This window comes from Chrysoperla carnea, chromosome 1 (assembly GCF_905475395.1).
Source record: "Chrysoperla carnea chromosome 1, inChrCarn1.1, whole genome shotgun sequence".
NCBI classification, from domain to species: Eukaryota; Metazoa; Arthropoda; class Insecta; order Neuroptera; family Chrysopidae; genus Chrysoperla; species Chrysoperla carnea.
In genome coordinates, this window is record NC_058337.1 from 22,178,647 (window position 1) to 22,204,912 (window position 26,266).

At 29.2% G+C, this 26,266-nt stretch overlaps 1 protein-coding gene across 1 annotated transcript in view; it reads right to left on the minus strand.

Moving 5' to 3' along the window:
• LOC123294804 (lachesin-like) overlaps positions 1–26,266 on the minus strand; it is a 551,245-nt gene extending 524,979 nt beyond the window's left edge. The window contains exons 1-2 of the mRNA XM_044875995.1: positions 26,263–26,266; positions 25,882–26,072 (exon numbers count right to left, since the gene is read on the minus strand). Of these exons, the coding sequence (XP_044731930.1) occupies positions 25,882–26,072; positions 26,263–26,266 (195 nt within the window). The remainder of the gene's footprint in view (positions 1–25,881; positions 26,073–26,262) is intronic.

Genomic DNA, 26,266 nt, shown 5'->3' on the forward strand with positions numbered 1-26,266 from the left:
AAGGCACTTTGTATCTACAGGACCTTGGGCTGTAGTACAAAAAGCCCCTAAGTGCATTCGTCCCTGAATATCATGATACAATACCCAAGTTTTACAATATTTTTTTGTAAAACTGAGTATTTAAGGGCTTAATGAAAGTCACTGTGTACAATGTAAATAACAATTACAAGTCCTGGTTAGAAAATGTCGGAAATTTGAAATGTCACAACTATTTTAATACTAAAAATACATTCAATGAATGAGGGAAACACAAGAGAGTGCAAGGGAGATAGACACATTATAAAGTATTATAACAAAATGTTTTATTTATTCATATCGGTTGTGTTGTATATCTCCAATATGGCGTGTAATATTCGTAAAAAAACCAAACAACAACAAAAACAAAAAAAATAACCAACGTAGAAGTGAATGAAGAGATAGATGGTGGTATTCGAGCTCATGTACAAAACAAGCTTTTGTTTTATGCGAAGAATACAAGGAAAACGAAGAGATATTTATAGAAAATAAATATATATTTATGGTTTGATGAGATGGTAAGCCCATGGAAAGTAATCAATGTTATTTTATATCCGAATTTTATCTTTGTCCTTAAGTCATTCGTCGTTCCTTGACGCAAATTGCAATGCAATTGTAGCTGTAACAAAATTTATTATGGCGGTCGCATTATGGCAGTGGAAGAAAGACCTAACAGAGTGAAATTATAACTGTAGTATTTTCAAATTATTTCACATCCACTTCTACATAAACTATCGCCAAAACATACTTCAACGCGTTATTGGTCAATATCAAACTATAAAATTATCAATCTGATAACGGAAGAGAATTGAACACAGCGTGGGAGTGTCCCGTTAAAAACAAACATTGATTTTACAATCAGTTGAATTTAGATCATGATCCTTAAAATAGAGTAGCGCCCTGGAAAAGGCATATAATAAATCAGGCATAGCAGAAAGCATTATACAGCAAATAAAACTATTATTTTGTCAATAAAAGCTATTAATCAAATTTTGTCGGTAAAAGCTACTATTTTGTCAATGCAGATTTCCCTTTAAAAATAACTTGTTAATTGATTCTCAGGTCGTTATACCTTGAAAATACCTCCACTGAGTATATTGTTATTTAATCTGTAGAGGTAAATCAGTCAACAGCGGAAAAGGCTCAAATGTTGTAGACTAAAAATACTTTTATTGAAAAGACTGAAAATCAGGCTTTCCTTACATTTTGTTCAAAAAATATATTATTGTATTGATTTGTAAAATATAAATGTATTATTTGTTCAAAAATATATTTTTCATTATACATATTTTTATTCGATAGAAGAAAGAAAAAGTTTCTGCCTTTGTTGATTCATGAAAATTCAAATAGTGCATGAAAAATAATACTATTCCGAATTCCTTTAATTTTTGTACATATTTTTTAATACTTATCTTATCAATTTATACCCTTTTAAGCTTATCGTGCTGGCTAATGATGAAAAATATACTCTCGACCTAAAATTATACCGCTTAGGAAATAATATTTAATTTTGTTCAGTTTCAAATTTGTCGTATCATTTTTATAGCAAAATTGCCAATAAATAAAAATAAAGTATATTACTGATGACAGTTATCACTTATATATGATTTCTCTAGCCTGTTTTTAGACACGGGAACCACACTGCGGAATTTCGCACGAATCGAGCTAGTCCTTCATAATTCAAAATTGTATAAGGAAAATCATTTGAACATGCGACAACCAGTTACTTAAAGTATCTATAATAACAGACTTTAATTGAGTTTCAGCAAATCAATAAAATAAAAAACCAAACAGATTAAGAAACCATAGAAATTTAAAACAAACCTGTTCCAATGTATGAATGAACTTTCAAATAACACATAGTGTATTCTTTGACTGACTTCTTCCCGTAAAGATTTTCCCAAAAGTAAACTTGTCATTTTAAAAGTCTTCTCGTAAATAAGAAGACAAGAAACACATCGGTTATAGATCACCAGACAGAGGATATTCAAGACATTTGAGTTCTATGATGTTTGTGCCTTGTTATATTGTGTTATATTATTTTTATTGTTACATTGATAATGTTTATATAACATGTTGCTGTTGTTTCAATATTAGGTACCTATATCGAATCATTATTATTATATTTTCTCTTTGTAATTTCCAGAGGAGTACACGATGGACTATTGGTAGTTCCTCCGCGACAGTCCAGTCAAAAAGTTTTGGACTAATACTATCATTCAGCGCATTAACTGTGCTATGACTATTATACATATACCATATATTATTTTCACAAGAATGTAGTTCCTCACTACTGTATCTCCTATAAGTATAAACACACACACTATGACATATACCTTTACCATTAGTCTTTATATCCTCTCCACAAAAAATCATCGCTAAAACGAGTTATTTATTTAAGTTTTTTATCGAAACTATATGGTAAATAATTTTTATTTTTTTTTATATATTTTCTAAATATAGTATTCTACATTATATTAGTTTTGCATAGAGATGGTGAACGTCATTCATTGGTAAATAAATATAATATTTGTAAATTTGTGTATTTTTATACGCTTCTCCGATGTACACGTACAAATTGCGTCACTTTTAATTGATAATATCTCATGTATGACATGGTAAATCATCTTCTAATTTTAACAGCAAGTGTATTATGAATTAAATATTTTACATTCTGAGTTTTGAGAAATTCTTGGAATATCACTTTCGTGTAGGTACTAGAGTTCGTACAAAACGAAGTGGCACCGAGCAAGAGAGAGTGTATGATGTATATGTATGTGCACTCGTATCTACACTCTCTCTTGCTCGGTGCCACTTCGTTTTGTACGAACTCTACCTTAAAACAACAATCAGTCAATATGGTAGTCATAAGAGGCAAAATCTTAAAAATTTTAACAGTAGTCGTCTATGGTATTTAAATAGCCTAGTAATAGAAAAAGAATAAAATATTTTGAATTAGACAGTTTATTTAATAATTTGACTAAAGAGTATATTGTATTTTTGGTCGAGCTTTTGATTTAACGCCAGCTGAAACTCAGTTCAAACCTGCTTAAGTAGTTATATTTTAAGACAGCGGTTTACGTATGGCAAAATATTTCTCCAATATACAGACATTCATAACATAACTAGGTACAAAAGGTATCGAACCTTAAATAAACATATGTAGGCTTGATGAGTCAAATTGGATACTCCTATTTTTTATTAATTTTTGCTTCAAAAATACACAAGACTAGTTTTTATTCAAACGAAACGACACGAGACTCCTAAAGATATCTTCTCGTTTCGACTCGTGCTAAGCCCTTTTTAAGACATGATGTGTTTTTAACACTATTGTTAAAGTCACATTTACCAACTTTATCCCTAGTGTAAATTCTTAAAGCTGAAGGGTTGTCTTTCACACTGCCCGGGAAATTTTTATTTACGGTACAAGCTTAATGTTAAATATAAAGTGCAAATATTATTTCTGCAAGCAATAATGAAATACTTGATTATATAATTATTAAAATAATCAAACATGGACTGATCAAACATGGGTATTTTATGATAATTCTCATTTTGACCCTGATATTTTTTGATGCCATTATGATTTAATTCGAATTAAAAAAAAAAAAGTTCTAATAGTTAAAACTCGTCGATATTTAAGATACAAATGAAATAAGAACGGTATTACTCATGCGAAATTTGCACACCGAGTGCGTAGCACAAATTGGGCAATCGTAGAAGTTCATTTACAATGCGTCATCACACGTATATCGTACGATAATTTATCTATGCCTCTTAAATTTTACAATAAACCTTATTTATAATTTAAAATTTGTCATGAGTTATTGAGAAAACTAGATCGCACCAAAAACATTCTATAAAAACTAGTTTCGATAGAGCTGCTGGTTTATCTCTAAAAGGTTCCTTACACATGGGTACAAAACCAGGTGCTCCATTGCACCAATCTGAGACCACGTCAACGTCCACGGCCAAGTCACACAACATTAACTATAATAATAAAAAAATCGCAGTAAAGAACCTTAGACTTGGCACGACTTTGTCTACATTCCATTACTTTTTAGAGATAAACAAGCAGCTCCATCGAGACTTGGCTAGTTTTTTACAGAATGTTTTTGGTGGAACTTCACTTCCTTTTGTAGAAACGTGGCCATATTGATTTTTTTTTCAGGGCCACCAGGTACTCCAAATCTTCGATTATCCTAGTTCTTATAGTTTTCCTTTTATGTGGCCATTAAACCCTAACTTTGTGCCAAATTTCAGCTCTCTGAGTTTATGGGAAGTACTAGTTCTATTCTGATGATCATGAATGAGTGAGTGAGTGTCATAAATGCGAAACTTTGCTTTCACTTAACTTCGGAACTAAATGACCTACAGACTTGAAATTTTGGATTTTAAGTATGTGATTATAGCTTACTGGATGATGAAAATTTCTGTGTTCTGGTATTATCCAGAGATTCTCAAATAGGGGCCTGAAAATGCGGCGACATGGTTCCAGTAAAGGATGGTACGGCAGTGTTTGCTTCGCGCTCAAAAGGACTGGGGCTTCGGATCATTAAACAAGTTACTATATAGTACGTTGTTATAAGTTTAGATTTTGATCGTAATTTGGGTAGTTGATTAGCAGAAAAAGCATGCGTCAATAAATTATTAGCCCACGCAAGACGAGTGGAATGATTAGTTCTTATCCTACAAAAGTAGATATACTTGTTCATAGGGACAAATGTTGTAACTGAAGTTCTTTTTAACCGTATCAGGAATAAACATATAAACCACAGTTTCCTCTTGAAGCAAGTATATAACAATCTGCATTGTAATTTATTTGTAGAAATAGCCAAAGATAATTTTTCATAGTGATAGAATGCCCAAGTAGGTGATGCTATTAATATCAAAGGTTAAAAAAAAGTGTTGTTTATAGAAATAAAGAATGTAAGACTCTTATGAAAAATGAAACTCAAAGGTCCAGATAGTACTTCGTTATCAATAAAAAGTATTTCAGTAAACATAATATACAAACATAATTCCTTCTATGTTATAGAAAAAGATGGAGCTAATGTCATAGTAGACACTAATACTCCTTCATTTCTATTGAGCTAGTAGCTCTCTAGTTACAATATTTATTTTTATCTCTCACATATTATTTACAATATATATGAAGAATCAAAGTTCACAGTATGAGAACAAAATATCGAAAAATTGGTTTTTGCAACCACTCGAACACAATAGCAATTTCTATGAAACATAACTAAATATAAAAAGAACAATGATATTACAGTTAGACATTTCGCATTAATAATTATTTTATACAGTTCTACATATCTCTAATTGTGAAAAATGTGAACCATGGCCCCCTGTTTTCAAAAATTTTCTCTGCCAATGTTCTAAACAAATAGTTCAAAATATATTATAATATACATTATTTGCCTTTTTTGGTCTAAAGGCAATGAAATGTTTAAAATTATGTGAAATCATTAAGTCTAGGCTGGGTCAGCATATTGGCTAATCATTCTAACGACATCTTAAATTAGCAACACATTTGTCATAGTCTGTCATTGAGATCGGTACTTGAAGAACAAATGATAAAAAAATCGGTCTTAACTCTTAAGAATTTAATTTATCCGTTCTGTTCAGCTTGGTCAAGAACTTAAAGTATATTTTATTTGAGATTACATCTTTACTTTACACATGAGTATTGGATTTGGCACGTCTTATTTCTTACTTATTGAGACAAAAAGTTCAAGTTTGAGTGGCAGAGATAGTTATACAAAAAAAAATTTGAATGTTTAAAATAAAGATAGAAAAATAATTTTTATTTTGACCTTTGTGTTCACTATCAATTTTCAGGGTCATATGACTGATACTGTCTTGTCCAGTTTTGAGCTAAACTTTTTTCGCATTATCGGTTTTAAGCTTGTCCCTGGTTATCAGAATTTTACCTGGCAGGTAAAACTTAATAGGCAGAATCATGACACTAGAGTAGCAAGTTTCTGTTGTTAGTAAAATGAGAAGCTTAAAGTAGGTACTCGGGCCCTCGGTCTTATATAGTGCCATACAAAAACCGTAAAAAATTGTCGTGAATAGTTTATTACTGCTCATGTAAAACAGCAATTATATTTAAAAAAAAAGTCAAAATATTAAATTCTTCGTCTCTCGAGTAGAGTACGATTAAAAACCCCTCCAGGGTTGAAATACCAAAAAGGCACAATCGGTTAAGTATGAAAATTCATTCCTTTGGAAGGATTAATAGACAATGGCCGTGAACTACAATAGCTAAAAGTTCATATGACAAACATAAAGGTACAAAATTCTTACAATCCCCTTTCAGCATTAGTAGTAACAGTTTTTTGTTTTTGTTTGTTTTGAAACTATTATAATTTCAGTATTTAAATTACTTTTGCATGGTTGGGAAAAATTGTGTTTTAGATTTGTTGTGTTATATGTGCTATTCGCACCGTGCGTGAGTTTTATTGGAGGCGTTTCCATGGTAACGATACACTACTTTAATTATAGAATTGTATGGATGCATATATAATTGTATGGATTGAATTTATCACTTACATTGAAAATTCAAAATTCACAAATTTAAATAAATAATTATGATAGTTTACAATTAAAAGACAATATTTGTACAATTTGATTTTTTATTTTGTTAGTATTCTTAGTGTTTTTCAATAATTCTAATTTGACAGCTTCTATAACATTAACATTGCAAATTAGTCACAACAGCGTCCTTCATCGCTAAAATTTTTCACTGGAAGCGCTGGCATCGATTTTATTATCCCTACCATGATTACGTACACAACGAATAACATTTAAATAATACAATAATATCTTCATATCTTTTCTGTACCTTCTCTTGCTCGAAAATTTTATTTATCGTTAAGCTTGTTTTTTTAATACATATTTCTATTATCTGTTTCATTTTTCTTTCCGACCTAAACAATTGTTATTGTTTTTTGTTTTAAATTTAAATACGAACACTTCATTTACTTTTTCTTCTTTCACTCGCTTTCACGGGTTCCCTGTTGAAGTTGATATTATAAATACATCCTGAATTGACAAAAGGTTACGGTTCTTTATTTAAACAAAAAAAAGGTTTTCTCTAAATGTTAGAAATACATTCCAAATCGAAGAATTATTGGAATAAATATTTAACCCGTGTTACTCATATCAATAAAAAGGTTAGGTTAGGCTGCAGTGGTTAATTGAGAGACACAAACTCGGATATTAATCTGGATAATGAAGCCCAAAAAATATCATTCTGGGTCACTAATCACGAAATGAACTTGATAGATGATAAGAGGAGAAAGTTATTTGTAGAGTTGTTCACTTATTAGCGTAAGCATGTTTTCCTGCCAATAATGCTTCCAAATTACTACTACCATTTTGCTCATAAAAAGTCTATAAAAGGAGGTTTATATCTCATGGACTCCTAGGATCTTAGTACGATCATCTTTATCTTGATGTACCACTAGCAATAGTTGTTCGAAATCATAGTCTTCGCTAGTTTAGAGTACACTTGTACTTTCAGTGATGCTTCGGTCTGATTGTCTCGTGCCATATTTAGCAAGGTCCTTGATTTAAAGTTCTTTGGAGGATTTCTACAGCCAGATATATCAGACTTGCTTGCAGATAGAAAAACAGTCGACCATTGTTTTAGCTAGTGGCGAATATTTAGAAACAAGATACTAAATGTTGTATCTGGCGAGTGGGGAATATTTAGAAACAAGATACTAAATGTTTTTTCTAAATAAAGTTATTAGTTTAACCATTTCATTCATTTTTTTTCGAATATTATGAAAGCACTAGTATTTACTACACACTGTTGGAACAATTTATTTTATTTATTTATTTTTTTTAAGGATAAATGTAAAAATTTTTATTTTATATTTTTGTGAGTGTAAACAAAAAAAAATCATATGTGTATTTTTTTTAAATTAAATTCTCTTATCGTATATTTCACGTTACACCTGACACTTTTATTTTTAATTTAGGTATCTATGATTTATTAAAAAACAAACAAAACAGAAAAAATAAAGAAAATACATTGCTTTAAATCTGAATCAAAGAAGTCACTTTGTAATTTTGTACCAAATATTATTTATACATAATAATCAGGGTTTTGAAAATCTGCTTATCATTGATAATCAAAATGACCAACAAGATTTTTGCTATAATGAGTTGTAATATCAAGAAGTACGCGGTGACTATTCATCTGCCATAGACGTTTCACAGCTTTTTTAGTTCGATTTTCTGAGACATGTTCATGGTGTGCTTATTGTAAAATGTATTGGAGATAAACGCCGCGCATACCCATAAACATGTGTGAAGGGGTTTTAATAGGGCCTCAAATACGAAAGTTGATTAGTGACAATACTTTTAATAGCAAATTGAAAAAAGTAAGAGAGTAAGGCTTGGAAAACCATGTTAAATGTTTTAACTAATTTTCTCGGTAAATCTTTAAATTAGTTTTCACCCGGGCATAGAACAGTATTATCAAGCAAAGTGAAGCTCTGCTATGCTATTGTTATTACTTTTAATGTAAATAATCTTTCAACTGTAAGTATTTTTATAGATAACCCCACAATGACCTAACTAAGACATAAAATTATTACCACTAAACGTTTCATAATGTTCTGTTAAAATCAGTTCAATTTCTTTCACAGGTTTACATGAAGTTTCTTTTGTTTGTTGTGATTTTTTTTTTTTTTTTGTTGACCAGTGTTATCAATACACTAAAATACAAAAAGCAATTTTCAACTTCTACTTATAATTTAATGTATAATCTTTGGCTTTATTCTATTACAAAATATTGCACAGTTTACTGATATTGAAGTCAAAATTTTACATACGCCCTTTTCTATTTTAAGTATGAGAATAATCGCTAATGACAGATTTAAATTCCGTTTGAGTGCATATTATATTTTACAAATTTAACATAAGTGTTTCATAACTCCCCGATTAGTTTGAACTGACAATTTCTAGACACATTCAGCGTTGTAAGCTAGATCAAGCTGGTGGAAATGTGGATGAGTTACATGAAATAGAGTATTTTTCTAAAAATATCGTCATAGTTGGAATCAGAATCACACAATGTGTGAAAATGAAAATTGATATTTAGCAGCAAAGTTAAATTTGTTTAATTATTGTTATAAAATTTGTTTGAAACACATTTTGTCATCGACGTCGCATGAATTAGTGGTTGTCGTTTTTAAGAGTGTGTTTGAACAAAAAACAATGATTAATAAAATTTTTATAATACATAAAATGACTAATTAACGACAAGGGTTTTTGGGATAATTCAGCATTTTCAAACAAACAACTGACATTATATACAAATGCATGTTTCGTATAGAGTGTAGGATAAATGGTTTCTATATAGAAAACATTTCTTATTTAGAAACTTTAACTAGTAATGAGTTAACAATATAAATTATATTAAAATGAGCAAAAAGTGAATTTTTAAATGTGCTAAAAGTGAATTTTTTTGTTGAAATCATGCATAATTAGAACAAACAACATTGAACATCAATAAAAATCTGAAAATGTGTTAAATAGAAAAGAAAAAAAGAAGAAGAAATTTCAAAAAAATTGCTTAAAAGTCAATTCATATAGAGAAATAATAATTTTAAATAAGTTTATAATATTTGTATAAAATTAACCAACCATATTATTTTTTTGGTCTAAGAGACGGTATAAGATCGATATTCACCCACCTAATAACCAGACGAGACATATTTTTCATTAAATTCGGTTTCACGCATCTTTATTTCATCAAAATTAAACCTTGTATTAAAAAAAATGAAATGTTGGTCGAATAATCTCTTTAAATGGTTGATGTTAAATAATTTTTTTGTTCATGCATGAAATTGTTTAATTAAGACTTTAAAGCAATTTTTTTTCAGAACAACAGTAATTATAGAGTTTAAAAAAAACAAACATTTTAACATCTTCAAAAACATAAATTTTTAATTCTTATATATAACAACATTAAACTTACCTTATTAAACTTCAATTTACAATTTGTTTGTTCGATCGATCACACAACGTGAGGTATGCATTTAAAAAATGGAAAAAAAGAAAAAAAACACACTTTATTAATATAATTAATTACTATATACAAATATGTCACATATTAATTATTATGTTTTAATATTATATTAATTAAAATAAAGTCTTTAATGTATTTATGTTTGTTTATTTTGTTTATTTTGTTGGTATTGCCAGTTTAGTTTTAGGTTTTATATAGATTGGTATATTTGAATGAAAGTAAATGATAGGTCTAATAGATCTAACTAATATAATGATAGTTTAGGTAAATAATACCACATATATATATTTATCATATAAATTAAGTATGTTTTAGTATTAGTTTAGTATATAGTATAAAGTACATGCTGTGTACAGGGTAATACATTCATGTTGATGGGAGCTTACTATCAATTAATAGAAATCAAAGCTTCCGTAATTATGGATTTTTAGTGATCATCTACGGATTTAAGCAAAAATACAAAGCAAGGTCAGGTTTTCGCCGTAAAAATGTTAAACATTAGGAAATAGCCTTAGCTGAACTCTTCCCAGCAGTATTATTATCCGAAAAAAACTAAAATGTAGTATTTTAGTTTTTTTGATCTGTTCTTTGCAAATCGTGCCGAAAAAAGTGCAAAAAATTTTAGCCTTGTTTGTACCCATTTTGACCGCGAAGGGTTGGTTTTTCAAAAAATCTGTAGTGTTTATTTTCAAAGAAGGATAAATTGGAAAAATTTTTAGATCAAGCCGCTTTTTATAGGACCAATAGTTTCGGAGATACAGATTTTCAAAGTTGATCTTTTTTTTTCAAGTTACACGATTTTTTGTTAAATTTCAGCTTGTAAACTGTTAGAGATAGAACAAAAGTTTAGTTTTTATCTGTAATTGTTGCAAATTTAATCTTATCTAAAAATAAATACTACAATTTTTTATGAAAAATCAGTCCTTCCGGGTCAAAATCGACCAAACTGAAATAAGGTCAAAATTTTCGAGGTTTTTCTTATTTTCGACATGATCTGGTCGAAAATTTTTACATTGTCTTTACATTGCAAACAACATATAAAAATAATCTGATTTGATGGAAAGTTCAATGTTTAATTTGATTGGCCTATTGTAAATAGTGTACATTCCAATTCTAAAAGTTGGTCATCCGATTCGCTGGACACTTAAAAAAATTTTTTCCTTTCCTGTTCTCCACAAATATACGCTTTACATATTCATAATAACGGTGGTCCACCAGAAAATGGCGTGTCCTTATTTAAGCTTCTTTTGTATTTTATTTTGCTTGGAATTTTATTGTATAAAGTTTAAAGATTAAACATGTGTGAGTCAATCGCATAGAGGTATGAAGATAGATAACGCTAGCCTGTAAGTGAATGAGATATGCGAAGCGAAAGAGAAGACTGTCAGTAAGTTCCCCCGTGCCCTTGTCTAATACATATACTTATACTTACCAATACAAATAATAAATATATTTGTCCATATGATTATTATGACAAGGACACAGAGAAACCCACTGACAGGCTTCTCTCTCAATCATCATATCGCAACCTCTACAGGTTAGCAGAACCCTTGCGTTCTCTATATATAATATTCTATGGATTCAATACATTGAAACAAATAAATATTCTACAGAGATTATAAAAGCAATAACTTGATGTATGCGTGACCAAATCGTATTTTTTACCTTTATTTTTTTTTTTTTTTAATTCTCGTCATATCTGGACAAAACCTTTTCTAAATTAGGAGGATTTAGCTAGTCCGGAGAGTTAAATATGGCAGTTCTGTCTCCTTAACAAATTGTTTTCCGAATGACTGAAAATCTGCTATTATTAGGATATTAGTTAAAAGTTAATAAATTAGTTTTAAGTTAAACAATCACAAAAATCAAATTTTCCAATCGTAGGCAATGTAAGGCTTTTGTCAGTCTGCAGTCAGAAAAGTTATTGTTTAGAGTTTAGTTTTCCGTTTTTGTATCAAAAAAGTGAAATCCTTGGCCATAAAAGGAACAATTTTCGTGACAGAATTCGTAATCTGACATCAGATTCGTAATCGCGACCAAAATTCCTCCCAGGCAACAATTTAAACGACAAGTACTTAGTTTTCAGTTTTTGTACCAAAAGTGGAATTTCGGGTAAAAAAATGGCCCGATTTTTGGAATACATAACAGTTAGCACAATATTAACGTTTCAGTTTAAGAAAAATAATAGATTGAGTCTAACAATTGGTGTTTGAATGTTGTTACTACCAGCTTGTAGCCAGTGTGTACAATCTGAATAAAAGTATTTTACTAAATTTAAAAATTCATTATTACTTGAATTATCCAATATTTTTTACCTCTTATATAGATAGATAGAATATGGTGTAGTTTATACATACACAAAGTATATAAAGTTGATGGGATTAACAAAGTAATGTTTAATGTGAATGTTAAATATAGATCAATTTTCATATACATATATAACAAACATTATGTTTAAATAAATAAATACACATTATGTATATAATAGAAGGATATAATATGGAAAGGATTATATTGTTAAATATAATAAAAGCCCTATTTTACAAATTAATTATTATTATATACAAACATATATGTATATAGGTTAGGATAGGATACCTACTCTACTAACTACAGTGTTCGTAGTACGTGTATATGTACTGTACAATAGGCTGGATATATTTTAAGAGCAGGTGTAGTACCTCGAATCAAAATGTTCATTTATGTGTTTTTTAAAGCAATATACTTAAATATTAATGGTAATTGTATAGGTTTATAGCATTGTTATTCTTGAAAACTTATGTTAGTTTTTTTTTATACTGTATATATCTATGTAATATATATCAAGGTATACTAAGTTTAGTCTCAAATTTGTAACGCTTAAAAATATTGATGTTCAGAACAAAATTTTAGTAAAGGTGTTCAAAAAATCACATTATCAGTACATTTCCGGTTGTCTGTCTGACCGTCTGCCCGCCTGCCTGTGGTGGACACGATTCCAAAAAAATGTAAAGAGATATGAAGCTGAAATTTTTATAGCGTGCTCAGAAAGCCAGAACGTAAAAAGTAAGTCTTAGTTCCTAAATGATGAACTGGGCCTTGTAATCCGTTAGAAGCAGAGGAAAAATTTGAAAGTAGAAAATTTTACTTATAAAAAAAACGACGTGTTGCACTCCGGGAGTGCCGGCAGAAGTGAAAACTTGAATATTAACGTTGTGCATTTTTGATGTTTTGGAATTGCCAGGGAATAATTTTGCACGAATTGCTTTAATTATCAGTATAAAAGTACTATCATTTATGTGGTAGAATACAGTATTTATTTATTGCGCTATCCTACACAAACATGACAATTTCATGAACGAACATTTTTTACCCATTACAAAAAAAAGTGTATAACACCGCTAAAGAAGCCTTCACTTAAAAAAAAAAAAAAAACAAAACAAAACCAAAAAAAAATTATATTTTTAATAAAAAGGCAACCGCACACAGTGTTCCCAAGCGGTCACCCATCCAAGTACTAACTGTACCCAATGTTGCTTAACTTCAGTGATCGGGCGAGAGCCGGTGTACTGACTGTGACATAGTCTTACGCTTTTTCGATCAGGACACGTGACCCTGTCGCGAGTTTAACATTTTTTACCAGTTACAAAAAAAGTGTACAACGCCGCTAAAGAAGTTTTCACTTCAAAAATAAATTTTGTTTGAAACATTAGGAAAAAACTTTGGTGTCCATTTTCTCCAAAACTATTGAAGATAAAGAGTTGAAAATTTGTAGGTAGCATCAATTAGAGCTTTCGAAAATAATCGAAATTTTTGAAAATCGATTAAATGGCGACCGAAGGGCCGCCATACTTGTGTTGGTTATTTAAACTCTTCTAATTTCTAAAAAAAAAATAAGCACTGATATTCAACACTTTCTATACAGGGTATTTCAACAATTAACTCAGTGGATTGTTTGTTTTCACTTGTTTAATTTAAATTTTAAATAACTATCGATAAAAACGTGTGAACTTTGGTACATGTTCAATGACCATGGTAAAACATGATTATACATCATGAATCACACTCATGTACAATGATCCTAAGTGGCCGAGCGACCTAGAGCGATAGACTTTAACCGCCTGTCTACTTAGACTTAGGTTGCTTGGGTAGGCGGTAAAATTAAGCATTTTGTCGTCGCTTGGATAAGAACGAAGACCAACCGACTCCATCCCCGCCATAAATGTAATGGTATATATGAAAGTAGTTTATCTATCATTAATAAAGATTAGCAAATAATGATGTGGGTGGACTCTGTTATAGGCGTATATTTCAGAAAAACGGGGGTTAAATAATCCCATTATTATTATTATATGTACAATGGTTCACTCCCACCGATTGTATCTTAAAAAGTTCTTTTCAACATTTACCGTTATGAAAGAGTGTGTTCAAAACATTGAAAGGCCGACACGCTGCTCTTACAAGCATCGGTTAGGAATAGCATCAAAGGGTTCTTTTAATTTCTCTGGCTAGATGAAACTTCTTTTTTTAACTTATACTTCTCTTACATATGCTTGCAAAAGCATTAAACACAAGAATACAAGTGTCAAATTTAAGGCATACATTTGTATAAATGGTACATTCAAAGGATATCAGATTGTTGCGTTCGAAAAGCCTAAGTTTGGGCTTTACTTAAATTACCACTGAGCGCCAATTATTTTAATATATTCAAAAATAAAACAACATGGACAATAAGTCTTCAGGTCTAATATATAGCAATATCTGTTAAGAAAATGTAGAAGATTAAAGATACATTTGACTATAGGTACCACGTCCTACCATATTATATTTTGCATATACTATGATAAAAATTTAGTGAATATAAAATTTTATTTTCATATTTACATATTTTTAATATTGAGTTTCTTAAACCTTTAAAAGACATGTACGGACGAAAGACTTAAAATCTTGTTAAAAACATGCGACTGAGTAGGGCTAAAATATTATACAATTGCTTTAGAATGAACTATTTTACTTAGTTTGTTTGGTATAATGAATAACGAAATACGTCTAAGATTTCAAGTCGATTATCAAAACAACTCAAAAGGAAGTAATTATCAAAGTCAACTCAACACTCTATCAGATGCAATCAATTTAAATAAGTCGACTTAACAAAACTTAGTTTAGTTCAAAATTTCTTCACTGACCAACAACTGTATAGAACCCTAAAGCTATAGTTATTAAGTCGATTTTGGGAAATAAATTTATAACAGAAATTGTATAGGAAAATTTAATTTTTTGAAAATTTAAATGAAATTAGCAACATTCAGATTAGGTACATATCTATAATTGTTCTGTTTATATATTCAAAGAGTTATATAGTAATATTCAAAGAATAATCTATAACTACAACATAATTCGATTATCAAAAAATTGAAGAACGAATTTACTTCTTCTAAATATAGAATTTGATTCGGTAAAATATTTCGTGAATTATTTTGAAAAAAAAATTTTATGAACATCTATTGCATCCACTTTTTTTAATTAATATTTTTTGTATTACTTACTGTGCATGAGGGTTCAATTTGCTATATAACTAATGGTTATTATATCGGTGATGGATATAAATAAATCCTTAAAACTTTAAAAATTAAAATAAATCCTTAAAAATATTTAAAAATTAGGCAACGGGGATATTAACATGAGTTTATATGAAAAATCCCTCTTAAAATTGATTAGATGAACAATAAATTATTTAAATTAACTTTTGAAATGATTAGAATGAAGCATTATTTTGAATAATTTTAATTAAAAACACGAGATAAAACTTGTTTGCTTATTGTAATGTATCGGCATGTTATAAAACTTTATATTCGTGTATTATTTTCAATCTATTTGACAAAATGTAAAGGCCAGTCTGTTAAGGCGTAACCAATTCCGTCCGCGGTATGCCTAGGGCAGCGGGTTCGATTCCCGCCAGCGCAACAAAAATTTATTTGATTAATAGTTGTGATGGGCTGGTGTAGTGCATGGTTTATGCTTGCAGGAAGTGCACTCAGCCTTAGAAGTAATCGAGAAGCTGATTAATGAAATTATCAGCTGAAAAAGTGGTAAAACACATATATGGTATTACAATGGGCTAAGTGGGCAGCCAATATAACCTAACCCAACCTAACCAATGTATTTAGAGGAAATACCATATTTATCGAATTTTATTTTAATTAAGAAGACTTTTACCGGATTTATCTGTATTGTATTGTATTCAGTGCAAAGTAGTGCAATCGATAAAAAATATGAAATTTGGACTATTTTTACTAAATATTTGTCTATATAAATAATTTTTATTTCTCAAATGTATAAATTTTTGACTATCTATACCAAATATCTATAAGATTTGCGTCTGTATAATTATGTTTTCTATAATTTCCGAGATATGAAAAAAATGTTCAATTTGCAAGTTTAAAGTTTTCTATTGTAACATGTACATACTCCATCCAATTTTTATTCATTAATTACACAAAACTTTACTATGAAGACTCTCCATATTCTATTCTATATATGCCGAAAATTATCGAGTAACTTTGGCTGTAACATGTAAATAAACAAAAATAATTCAAATATTATTAACTTATTTAACTATAATATAATAATCAGTTATTGAAAATTTAAAAAATAAGTATAATAATGAAACTGATATAATTTGATTTAAAAGTATAGAGATACTGTAATTTAATTAATAAATACTCTTAAGAATTTTAATAATAACAAGCATTATAAAAATAATGAAAATATTAAAAAATATAAAATAAAATTACAGTGCAACCTTAATATAACGAACCTCAATATAACGAACCTCAATATAACGAATTCCTCGATTTAACAAATTTTTCGCAATCCCCTTGAATTGTCCATAAGAGTCAATATAAAATATACCTCTACATTTCGAATATTTTTTGCGAACAGTCTCTTTATAACGAATTTTCAACTATAATAAAAAATTTAAATACCTCTAAATAACGAAATTAGTCAAGTCAAAACCTTTATATAACGTATAAAGTCCCACCAATATATGACAGTTAGTATGCTCCATAGTATGTAATTCATGTCGCGAGAGGTTCCGACACTTTTTTCCTCTTTATAACGAATTTTAGACCAACTTAACCTCAATATTACAAACCTCAGTTTAATGAATTACTTGATATAACGAATATTTACTGGTTCCCTTCAGATTTGTTATATCGAGGTTGCACTGTATTATACAAGCAAAATATACTGAAAAAAACTGATTATACATAGGTGCACATTGGTTTGATACTCACGAAGACATAATATGCATCATTTTAAAAATATGTAAAAAAAAAAAATTTTACTTAGTTCACAATTCATATAAATGTATATAACAATTACTTTCCCATATTATGGTGCAGCTAGACACGAATACGAACACTAAACAACAACGAAAACAAACAGGTATTGAAAACAGGAACAGAATCCATTCGTTTTTCCTGTTTTGCGTTTTTTATTCAACATTTTCGACACATTTAGGAAACGAATTAATTTTTACTGCCATCGATACATATATACCTATTTGAAACTTGTGTTTCAAATAGGTATGTTTTTTATATTTCTTTGCTTGTTATTGTGTGGTGTTCTCCTTCGTGCCTGACCTCGCATTTTCCAACCATTAAACGTTACTACTGGTGAGTCGCTGTACTTTACATAACTCAGTTTCAAGACTAATTGTATCTTAAACACTCGATCAATATGGGTTAAATATATAATTTAAAGAAGCGGTTAGATAATTTTTCACGCAGCCAGTAAGAGGGAAAATTTAACGTGTAAAAAATAGAAAAATGTTTTTTTTATGTAACTTTGATAGCTTGTCTTATCTTAATTTCGAAATTTTTGCTGAAGATGTAGAAATATATGGTTGGTGGAAAATATTCGACAGTCTTTTAGCAATATCTATTTATCGAATAATTTTACAAAGAACCGTGAAATACAAGAGCGAGTACATTTCCCGTTTTGATAAAAATTAGAATAAAATTGATTTTTGTGTGAAAAAACATTAAATGCCTTCAATAGCTGGCCAACCACAGTCTTAAATATAAAAGATGGGATTTTTAAAGACTATTTTATTTTACTTAATTACTTATTTAAAAACTACAGCGAGCCTACAAAAAGTCCTAGTAAACCTTGCAATTCTTGAAATTGTTCTTTAAAATTTATATAAACCTTTGAAACGAAAGTTGCAGATAACAGAAAATCATGAAATATATTAAAAAGTTTGATAATTTTTTTCCTGCTAAAGATGAAATAACGATGCAGTTTATTTAACTTTTCTGGGAGCGATTTTAAATTGTTGCTTAATACAGCATCCGTCAGATACAGTCAATTAAAATAAATTGATTTAGCAAAAACTTAGTTCAGTTTAAAGTTGCTCCGTTTAATTTACAGTTTTCATTCATTTTGATAGGTTAATTTAAATCAAAATTATCTGCGATTTTTATTTTTAACTTAAGATACCAAAGCAGTAAGCAAATAATGACTGATCGGTAGGAATTATGTTGTGTAAATAGCGAAATGCAACATATATTTTCTGTCCGGCGGAATTCATTTTCTACAGAAAATTTGACTCTTAGCAAAAGCATCGTTCACTCCGGAGAAAGCTTAATACTCGTATCTCGAGCAGTTTAAAATAAATTTTCTCGAGTAGTGTAGAATACAACAAGAAATTAAAACATTATGTGACCACTTAGTATAATCGTATCGAAGCGCTGTAGTTACTAAATAATAATGCAGATTAAACTCTACAACATATTAAATAATGTTCAAACTTTTAAATATCACTTTTCTATCAAAAAGTTTTTAGTAAATAAAAAAAAATTTATGTTGTTATATAACATGAATTTTCTATTTTCTATAAGTATTAAATAGACGAAGGTGACATGCAGGCAGAGTAGGACCAACCAATAAGTACCGCTAGTATCAATCAGTGGCGTAAGTACGATAGGAATACAACAAGAAGTTCGAGCCAATGTATACCGTTTTGTATTTTCTAATTTGTGGGAATTACATTTTGCCAAGAGTTTTTTTTAAATAAAAATGATCTAATATTCATAACTAAAACAATCTGCGCCAGTCAAATCCTATATTACTATCGCAAAATGCGATGTTTTGTATGCGCCAATCGCTGTCTTTTTTGGTATGTTATTTGGACCCCTTAGGCAAGTATAAAACTACGTTTTAAATTTAAAAAAAAAAAAAAAAAAAATGTTTCCTATAAAAAAAATTAACAACTTTTTTTTGAAGCAATTTTTTGTAAGCATCAAGCAAAAATATAAAAGTAGAGATATAAATATTTGTAGATAGCTTCAACTAGTAAGCCTAAAGAGATATTTTTGAAAAATACAAAATACAAAAGTATTTGACGAAAACTGGTTCAAATGGCGGCCAGAAGGCGATGTAAAGCTGGTTTTTCGATTTGCTATTTGGACCCCTTAGAGGAGCGTGAATCTACTATTTTTAAGTAAAAAAAGTTGTGCTACTTGCATTATACGTGAAAATTTTTTTTCACCAGTTACGAAGAGACCATAACTTTATTTTTTGCTTGCAAAACGTAGTTTCATACTCTCGTAAGTGGTTCAATAATATACCAAAAACGCAGCGTTACATTGCGATTGTGATTTTTGTTGTTGTTTTATTTTGTATTTTTTGATAGATTTTACTAGCGTAAATTATAAAATAAAAATTTTATACTGTAAGGTATTATCCGAAAATCGAAATTTAAATAATTTTTACTTCTTACTCTAAAGCTAACGAATAGGACATGCAACAGTAATATTAAAAATTATCATAATTAGTGATTCCTGCGTTTGAAAATCGATTTGCCGTAATTAGACAAAAAATTACATGTTATAACTAACTATTGCACCATTTTGGATCCCAAAAAACTTTCTTTCATTAGAAGTGTATTTGTTGAATGAATTTTTACTCTTAATGACTTCAATGATAGTTAGCTCATCACTTCCACAATATGGGTAATTTAATTTGACTGAGATTATAAAACATAGAAACCCAAAAGAGGTCATATATTCAAGAAAAAGGAAACCAGTAGATATTGTGTTGCACATCTCCAAAAAAATTTTTGTTCAAGTAAAATTTTTTGCATGCGATCCTGGTAGACGACGATGGAGTAAAAATAATACCTACATTTTACAAAATAGGTATAGGTTATATCTCGATGCATATATATACCTATGGATAAAGCATACAAGCAACTTAAAAGCGTGTCAGGTGTTTTGAAGCGCAGCAAGCTATTCTAAACTAGATCATTGCAATGATTAGTAAACTGGATGGCTGACTGTATAAAAGATTAAAATTACCATAGATTTATTCACTATAAAATTTTATGGGTAACTGAATTGTATTGAGTGGATATACTGACCATATTAAATTTATATGTTCTATATATCTTCATTTCATTTAAATAAATTTTTGTTTGTTTTTTTCATTCCTAACATTAATTGTTTATATCTCCTGGCTGTTCCATTTCATGATTATGTTTTTATACCCTGGATATATGAAAAATATCAGAGTTTTAGCCTAAAAGGAACATGCAAGTTTTACTATCGAACAAGTACGTGAGTTTTCTGATGCGGGAAATAAAGATTTAAGGTTGCTCCAACAAATGCGGCAACTCGGAGAGCAAAACATTAAAAAAAAAAAATTTTTTTTGCATCGAACAGGCAAGTACGTGGCTGGTATTTTGTCAGAATGTATTCGTACATACTTTATGTTTAAATTTATCTAATTTATAAAAAAATTATGCAAACACTATACACAGGTCCGCTGTTTATTTTCATTTATTGTATTTAAAACTGATGTGACTGAAAGTTTTTACTTAAAAAGCTTTTAGACAAAAAAAATGTAATGTACAAAAAAAAAAAAAAATAATAATAATAATCAAACATAATAAATGAGAACTTTAGGATATTTAGATATAAATTTCAATTCTAGCTCCAATTACCTAGATTAATATTTAATTTATTTTGTAAATACGTATTTCGACTACCAAGTAGTCATCATCAGTATGAATTAGTTATTCGCTCTTACAGTAATGTGCAGTCCGCCACCAAATTAGCAACGAGTTACTTACACAATAAGAGTAATTACAATCAAAATTTATTTTAAAAAACTGTTAGTTTCTCATTGCTCTCGACTGTCGCTTGTAGAGGTACAGGCAAGTATTTGTCTAAGTTATAGAGTTCCAGCAGGTAAAAGGGGGAAAATGACTTTTCTTATAAGGGTTTCTGTTTCCTACTTTTAGAAGTTTTAGAAAGATAAATTGCTTTGACCTGATAATGACTCTGACAAGTAAAGTTTTCTCACTTATTGAAGTCTTCTGACTCACTCATATTTGACTGTATATAGTAGTGATTTAATAATCTTTTAGTGTGATTGACTTCTAATATATTTATTAATATATAATATGTACTTTTTGAATGAAAAAAGTGTAGTGGAAAAAATTGAAAGCGAATAAAAAATGCTGTGATGTTCTGTACTGACATAATAGATAGTGCATGTCTGTTTTGTACAAGATTATAAGTATCTCGTACATGTACCGTATCAAGAGTGTTACTTTAATATAAGTGAATCGTGAGTAGTAGAGTAGTGTTGTTGTTTGGGTAGATTTTCTAGCTTAAAGTTCACAACTTTAGCTACTTTATTTATTATGTATAAATTGTATTATATACTTTACTCTATATGTATAATAATATTAAAGATTGTATTAAAACTTGACCAACCATATACATACTATATAGGTGCTACACGAAGAGCTACTTTAACTGAATATTATATAGGGAGAGGAAGATAAATGTGCGATTTTGAAAACGTTGTATGAAAAATTGCATTAACTTTTCCAAATTATAATTTTACTACTTTCAACTGCATAAAAAAAGAATTTAATATCATTTAATATGATGAATGAGAGAGAAGACTGCCAATGAGTTCTCCTGTGTCCTTGTCACAGTCATCTGTCATAATCATATTGTCATATTTGTGTCTGCTATTATATTTGCTTTGTGTAAATAGGTTATATAGTTTTGTATTATTTTTTCTGAAAATAAATATGGATATATGCAGATTTGCATATTATCCAATATGTGGCCGCAGTTTTCACAAGTAAGTAATTAAATAATACCTGTCGACTCATTTGAAATAATTACTGTAAACAATATGTAGCCAATAACATATAGATTATACAAGGACAAAGAAGAATTCATTGGCTGTCCTCTCTCTCATTAATCATATCACAAGGTTTGGGCCCTGGTGTTCTCTAGTTGTATAAGCTTTTTGATTTTAACTTGATGAATTTGGACGAAAAATAAGAATAAAACTTTTCAATATTCGTCTCAAGTAACGAATAAATACCAAAGACTGAATAATTAAGTCGAAATATTCAAAATTCAACATTTCGAAAGCTTAGCAAGTTGTATTCTTACTTTTCGTTTAATTCCATTCGCCATTAAGTTATATCATAATCCATCATCGATTATAATCATAACTATTCGATTTTTTTTCTTCATTTTCTAGGTACAAATCTGGGTGAAAATTATCACAATATCCCGTCTAATATTAATTATGCCTACTTTTCAAGTAAAATAATTTACATAATCAGATTAATCCCCTTCAAATTTTCAAAATTCATTAAAGCGTATTTAAATCAATACATAGTATATTACAAATTCGCTTCCCGCTGACAGTGCCTATCATGCCCCTATGTATGCTTAGTTCTTTAAAGCTGTGCAACGGATTTTGATGAGGTTTTTCTTAATAGATAGAATGATTAGAGAAGAAGATTTGCATGAATAATGCATGCATAATATAGTAGAGTAAGGGGTTGAAATAGTGGTTGAAAGGGATGCGCTTCAAAAACTTAAAAAGTTGTGCATCGATTCAGCTTAAATTGACAAGCTATATAGCCAGCTTAAAGAATTGTTTTTTATCTATTTTTAGCCTACGGGAGAAGAGGCGATGGAAAGTGGAGCTAGAAAGTGGGTATGAATAATCGAATATTTTCAAATATACCCAAGTGGTGTATCAAATAAAAGAGCAAGGCGTGTACATTACAAAACTGTGACTCCTATGCAAGGAGAAATGGGGGCGGGTGAAAGTGTGGATGTTGCCCAGCAAAAGTTGACAGCTAGTTATAAAGGATAAAAACCAAGCCCGTTTTTTAAAATTGCCACCTTGCTTGCCCTTTCTAAAAATAATTCAGTGTTGAAAAAAAAATTGTGTTTTAAAGGCAATATTATAAATTAACTAAATGATATTGGAAATCAATAGGTCATGCGTTTCTATTGACTAGCACGTTTTTTCATTAATTCAATCAATGATAATTGAGCGATGGATACCCTAGCTCTTAAACTTATGGTATGAAAGCGATTTGTCAAAACAATAGTGAAGCACTGAAAAAGCGGATACAATAAGAACTTATTCAAATTCTACTAGCTATGCTGTGCTTTATATTGTTTAACTTCAAGATTTATTTTCAAAATTTGTCTGCATCCAGGCGAACTTCATCTTATAGAAGTCAAAAATTAAATAAGGAACTATAATTTAACAATTAATTTACTTATACAATTTTTATGTAGTTTCTAGTGGTAACTAGATAATTTGGAAAAGATCACGTCATTTCTTTTGACAGCGTTTTCAAAATCATACACTTTTCTATGATTCTACCCGCTTCTATATACATACGAACAAAAACAATCACTAATAAACTTTTAAAATAAAATACAATTTTTTTTTTTTGAAATTAATTCTTGTTTGCAAAAAAGTAATATTTTATAATTTTATAATCTAATAATACGAATTTCCTAAAATAAAAAACCTTTCAATAATTTACGGCCATGGACCATGGATTCACAATCGTCACAACATTAATTGCAACAAACTTTTCAGTAATAATTTACAAATGTCTTATGACACTTTATGTGGCAACCAGCTCACGTTAAAAATGAACCTTGTGTTCCATAAACGTTAACCGTTTTATCAAATTAAAATCAGTTAAATGGAACAGTCGGAATTTAAAAAATTCTTCTAAGCGTGCTTTTTATAGTACACTAGAACCTAGAAATGTGTTACTTAAAGGAGAAGCTTACAGAATCTTACTTTCAGAGATATTTCATTTTAATACACTTTTTGTTTTTTCTGTAGCATCTGTTTGTACTAAATAAAAACAAATGCTGATTTTTAAAATTTTTATTTGTTCTGTTTTTTATAAATGTCTGCCTTTGAACCCAACATTTTTTGTTGAAACTAGTTTATCACAGTATGCCTATAAGATTTTTCAACTTATCGATCGATTAAAAAATCCATCCTGTGTACTGTGTATGAAATATTAAATGCACATTTAATAATAATATTAAACAGAAGGAAATTTCAAGCTCATTGAATTAGTATGTCAACACCAAAATAAAGCCACTCTTCCTTATTGGCCCTTCGTTATCAGTAGATCCTTACCAAGAGTGATATTCTAAAAAAACCTTTACCCAAAAGTAAAACGTCGAAAGGCAATTAAAAGATAAGTGAGTACAAAGTGGCTCGAGCCTTTTTTTGTTAGTGCAAGTTAACAATCTTCATCACCTTTTATGCTAGATTAATTATTGTTGACTGACTAATCTTATTTTGTTTAACTGGGATTCATTCCTTTTTATGGATTTATAGGCTTGCTATTATGCGTTTTCAACATGATAGGGCTACTTTTACCAATTGTTTGGTTAAAATGTGTCTGTAAATGTTGTTGAATTTGTAATTTTTAAGCATGGTGAAATTTTTTTGTAAGCAGCATGTTTTAAAACAAAAATTTGTAAGTTTTTTTAAAGGAAATTATTACATGAAGTCCGTTATTCTGGTCTAATATAATTTTATATATTGAAAAATACGAAAATATGATTTTTTTTATTATTTGTTTCGGTCGTAATAAAAATAAATTTTTTATATTGTTTTGAGATAAAAACAAAACACGAGTTCGATCGATTAACTTCAAATCACTTCCATTGCTTCATTTATAAAATTTATTTAAGGACCGAATAAATCAAAGTATTCTTAGTTTTGTTATCTGAAGTCAATCGTTAGAAAAAATGAACTTTGGTCAAATTGCGTCAAACATTGTAAAAAGGTAGTTCTTAGTTGAAATATCTCCATAGAAATATCTGAGAATAAAACTTCTTATTGTCTTGTGAACATGGTACGAATATTTTCAAGTTTCAGTAGAACCAGAAGAACTCTCAAATCGAATTAAAGAGAACGACATATTCAGATGATATGCTTAGCTGCGAGATATGTTATCAATGATCGACCACAAAGAATTTAAGATTAATTTCGTTTTAAACATTTGGATTTTGATAAATACAATTATAAAACATCAGAAGGTTTTGATAACAACTTTTATTTGATTTCTGACGGTAAATCTCTCAAAAAGAATAAAGGCTGTTGTCAAATTTTTAGAACAAATTTTATAAAATTTACCCCAAAGCCATTTTCTGTGAGGCATCTGTAAGGTTCTTTTTTTAACAATATCCAACGAGCATTGGAAATAGCATCGAATAACTTTCGAATATTTAAAATTAAAATTTTTGCAAATAATACGCGCAATGATGTTACTATTTTATTGGCATTTATAAAACTGCTTTTACTCATGGAAGTATAAACCAGACAGAGAAAAAAGAAAATAATAAAACAAATACAAAACGCTAACCATTTTTTGTTTTATAGTGTTCTATTGTTTTTTTATGGGTATAGGTAGTTTGTGCATTGAAAAATATAAAAAGAGGTTATAAAACACTTACCGTTTTATTGCCCAAATTTTTTACACGACAGTTCAAATATGCTGTTTTTCCTAATAGAGCTGTAACGTTTTTTGATGCTGTTTTATCAAAATGTGGCCCGTAATGTGGTTGATTTTCATCTTGATCACCAATGCGATTGTCTACGTGTCGAAATGCATCTAATACATGTGGGTCACGTATTGATGCGTTCACTGAAACAAACAAAAATAGTTGATTAATTATTTCAAGAAATTAATTTTAACAGAAAAACAAGTGAAAACAAACAATAGACTGAGTTAATTGTTGAAATACCATGTAAAACCAGAGTTGATTACAGAATCATCTGTTCTTTAGGCCATGTTAGTAAAGAGAAATTGCCAGTCATACATACATGTCACATACACAT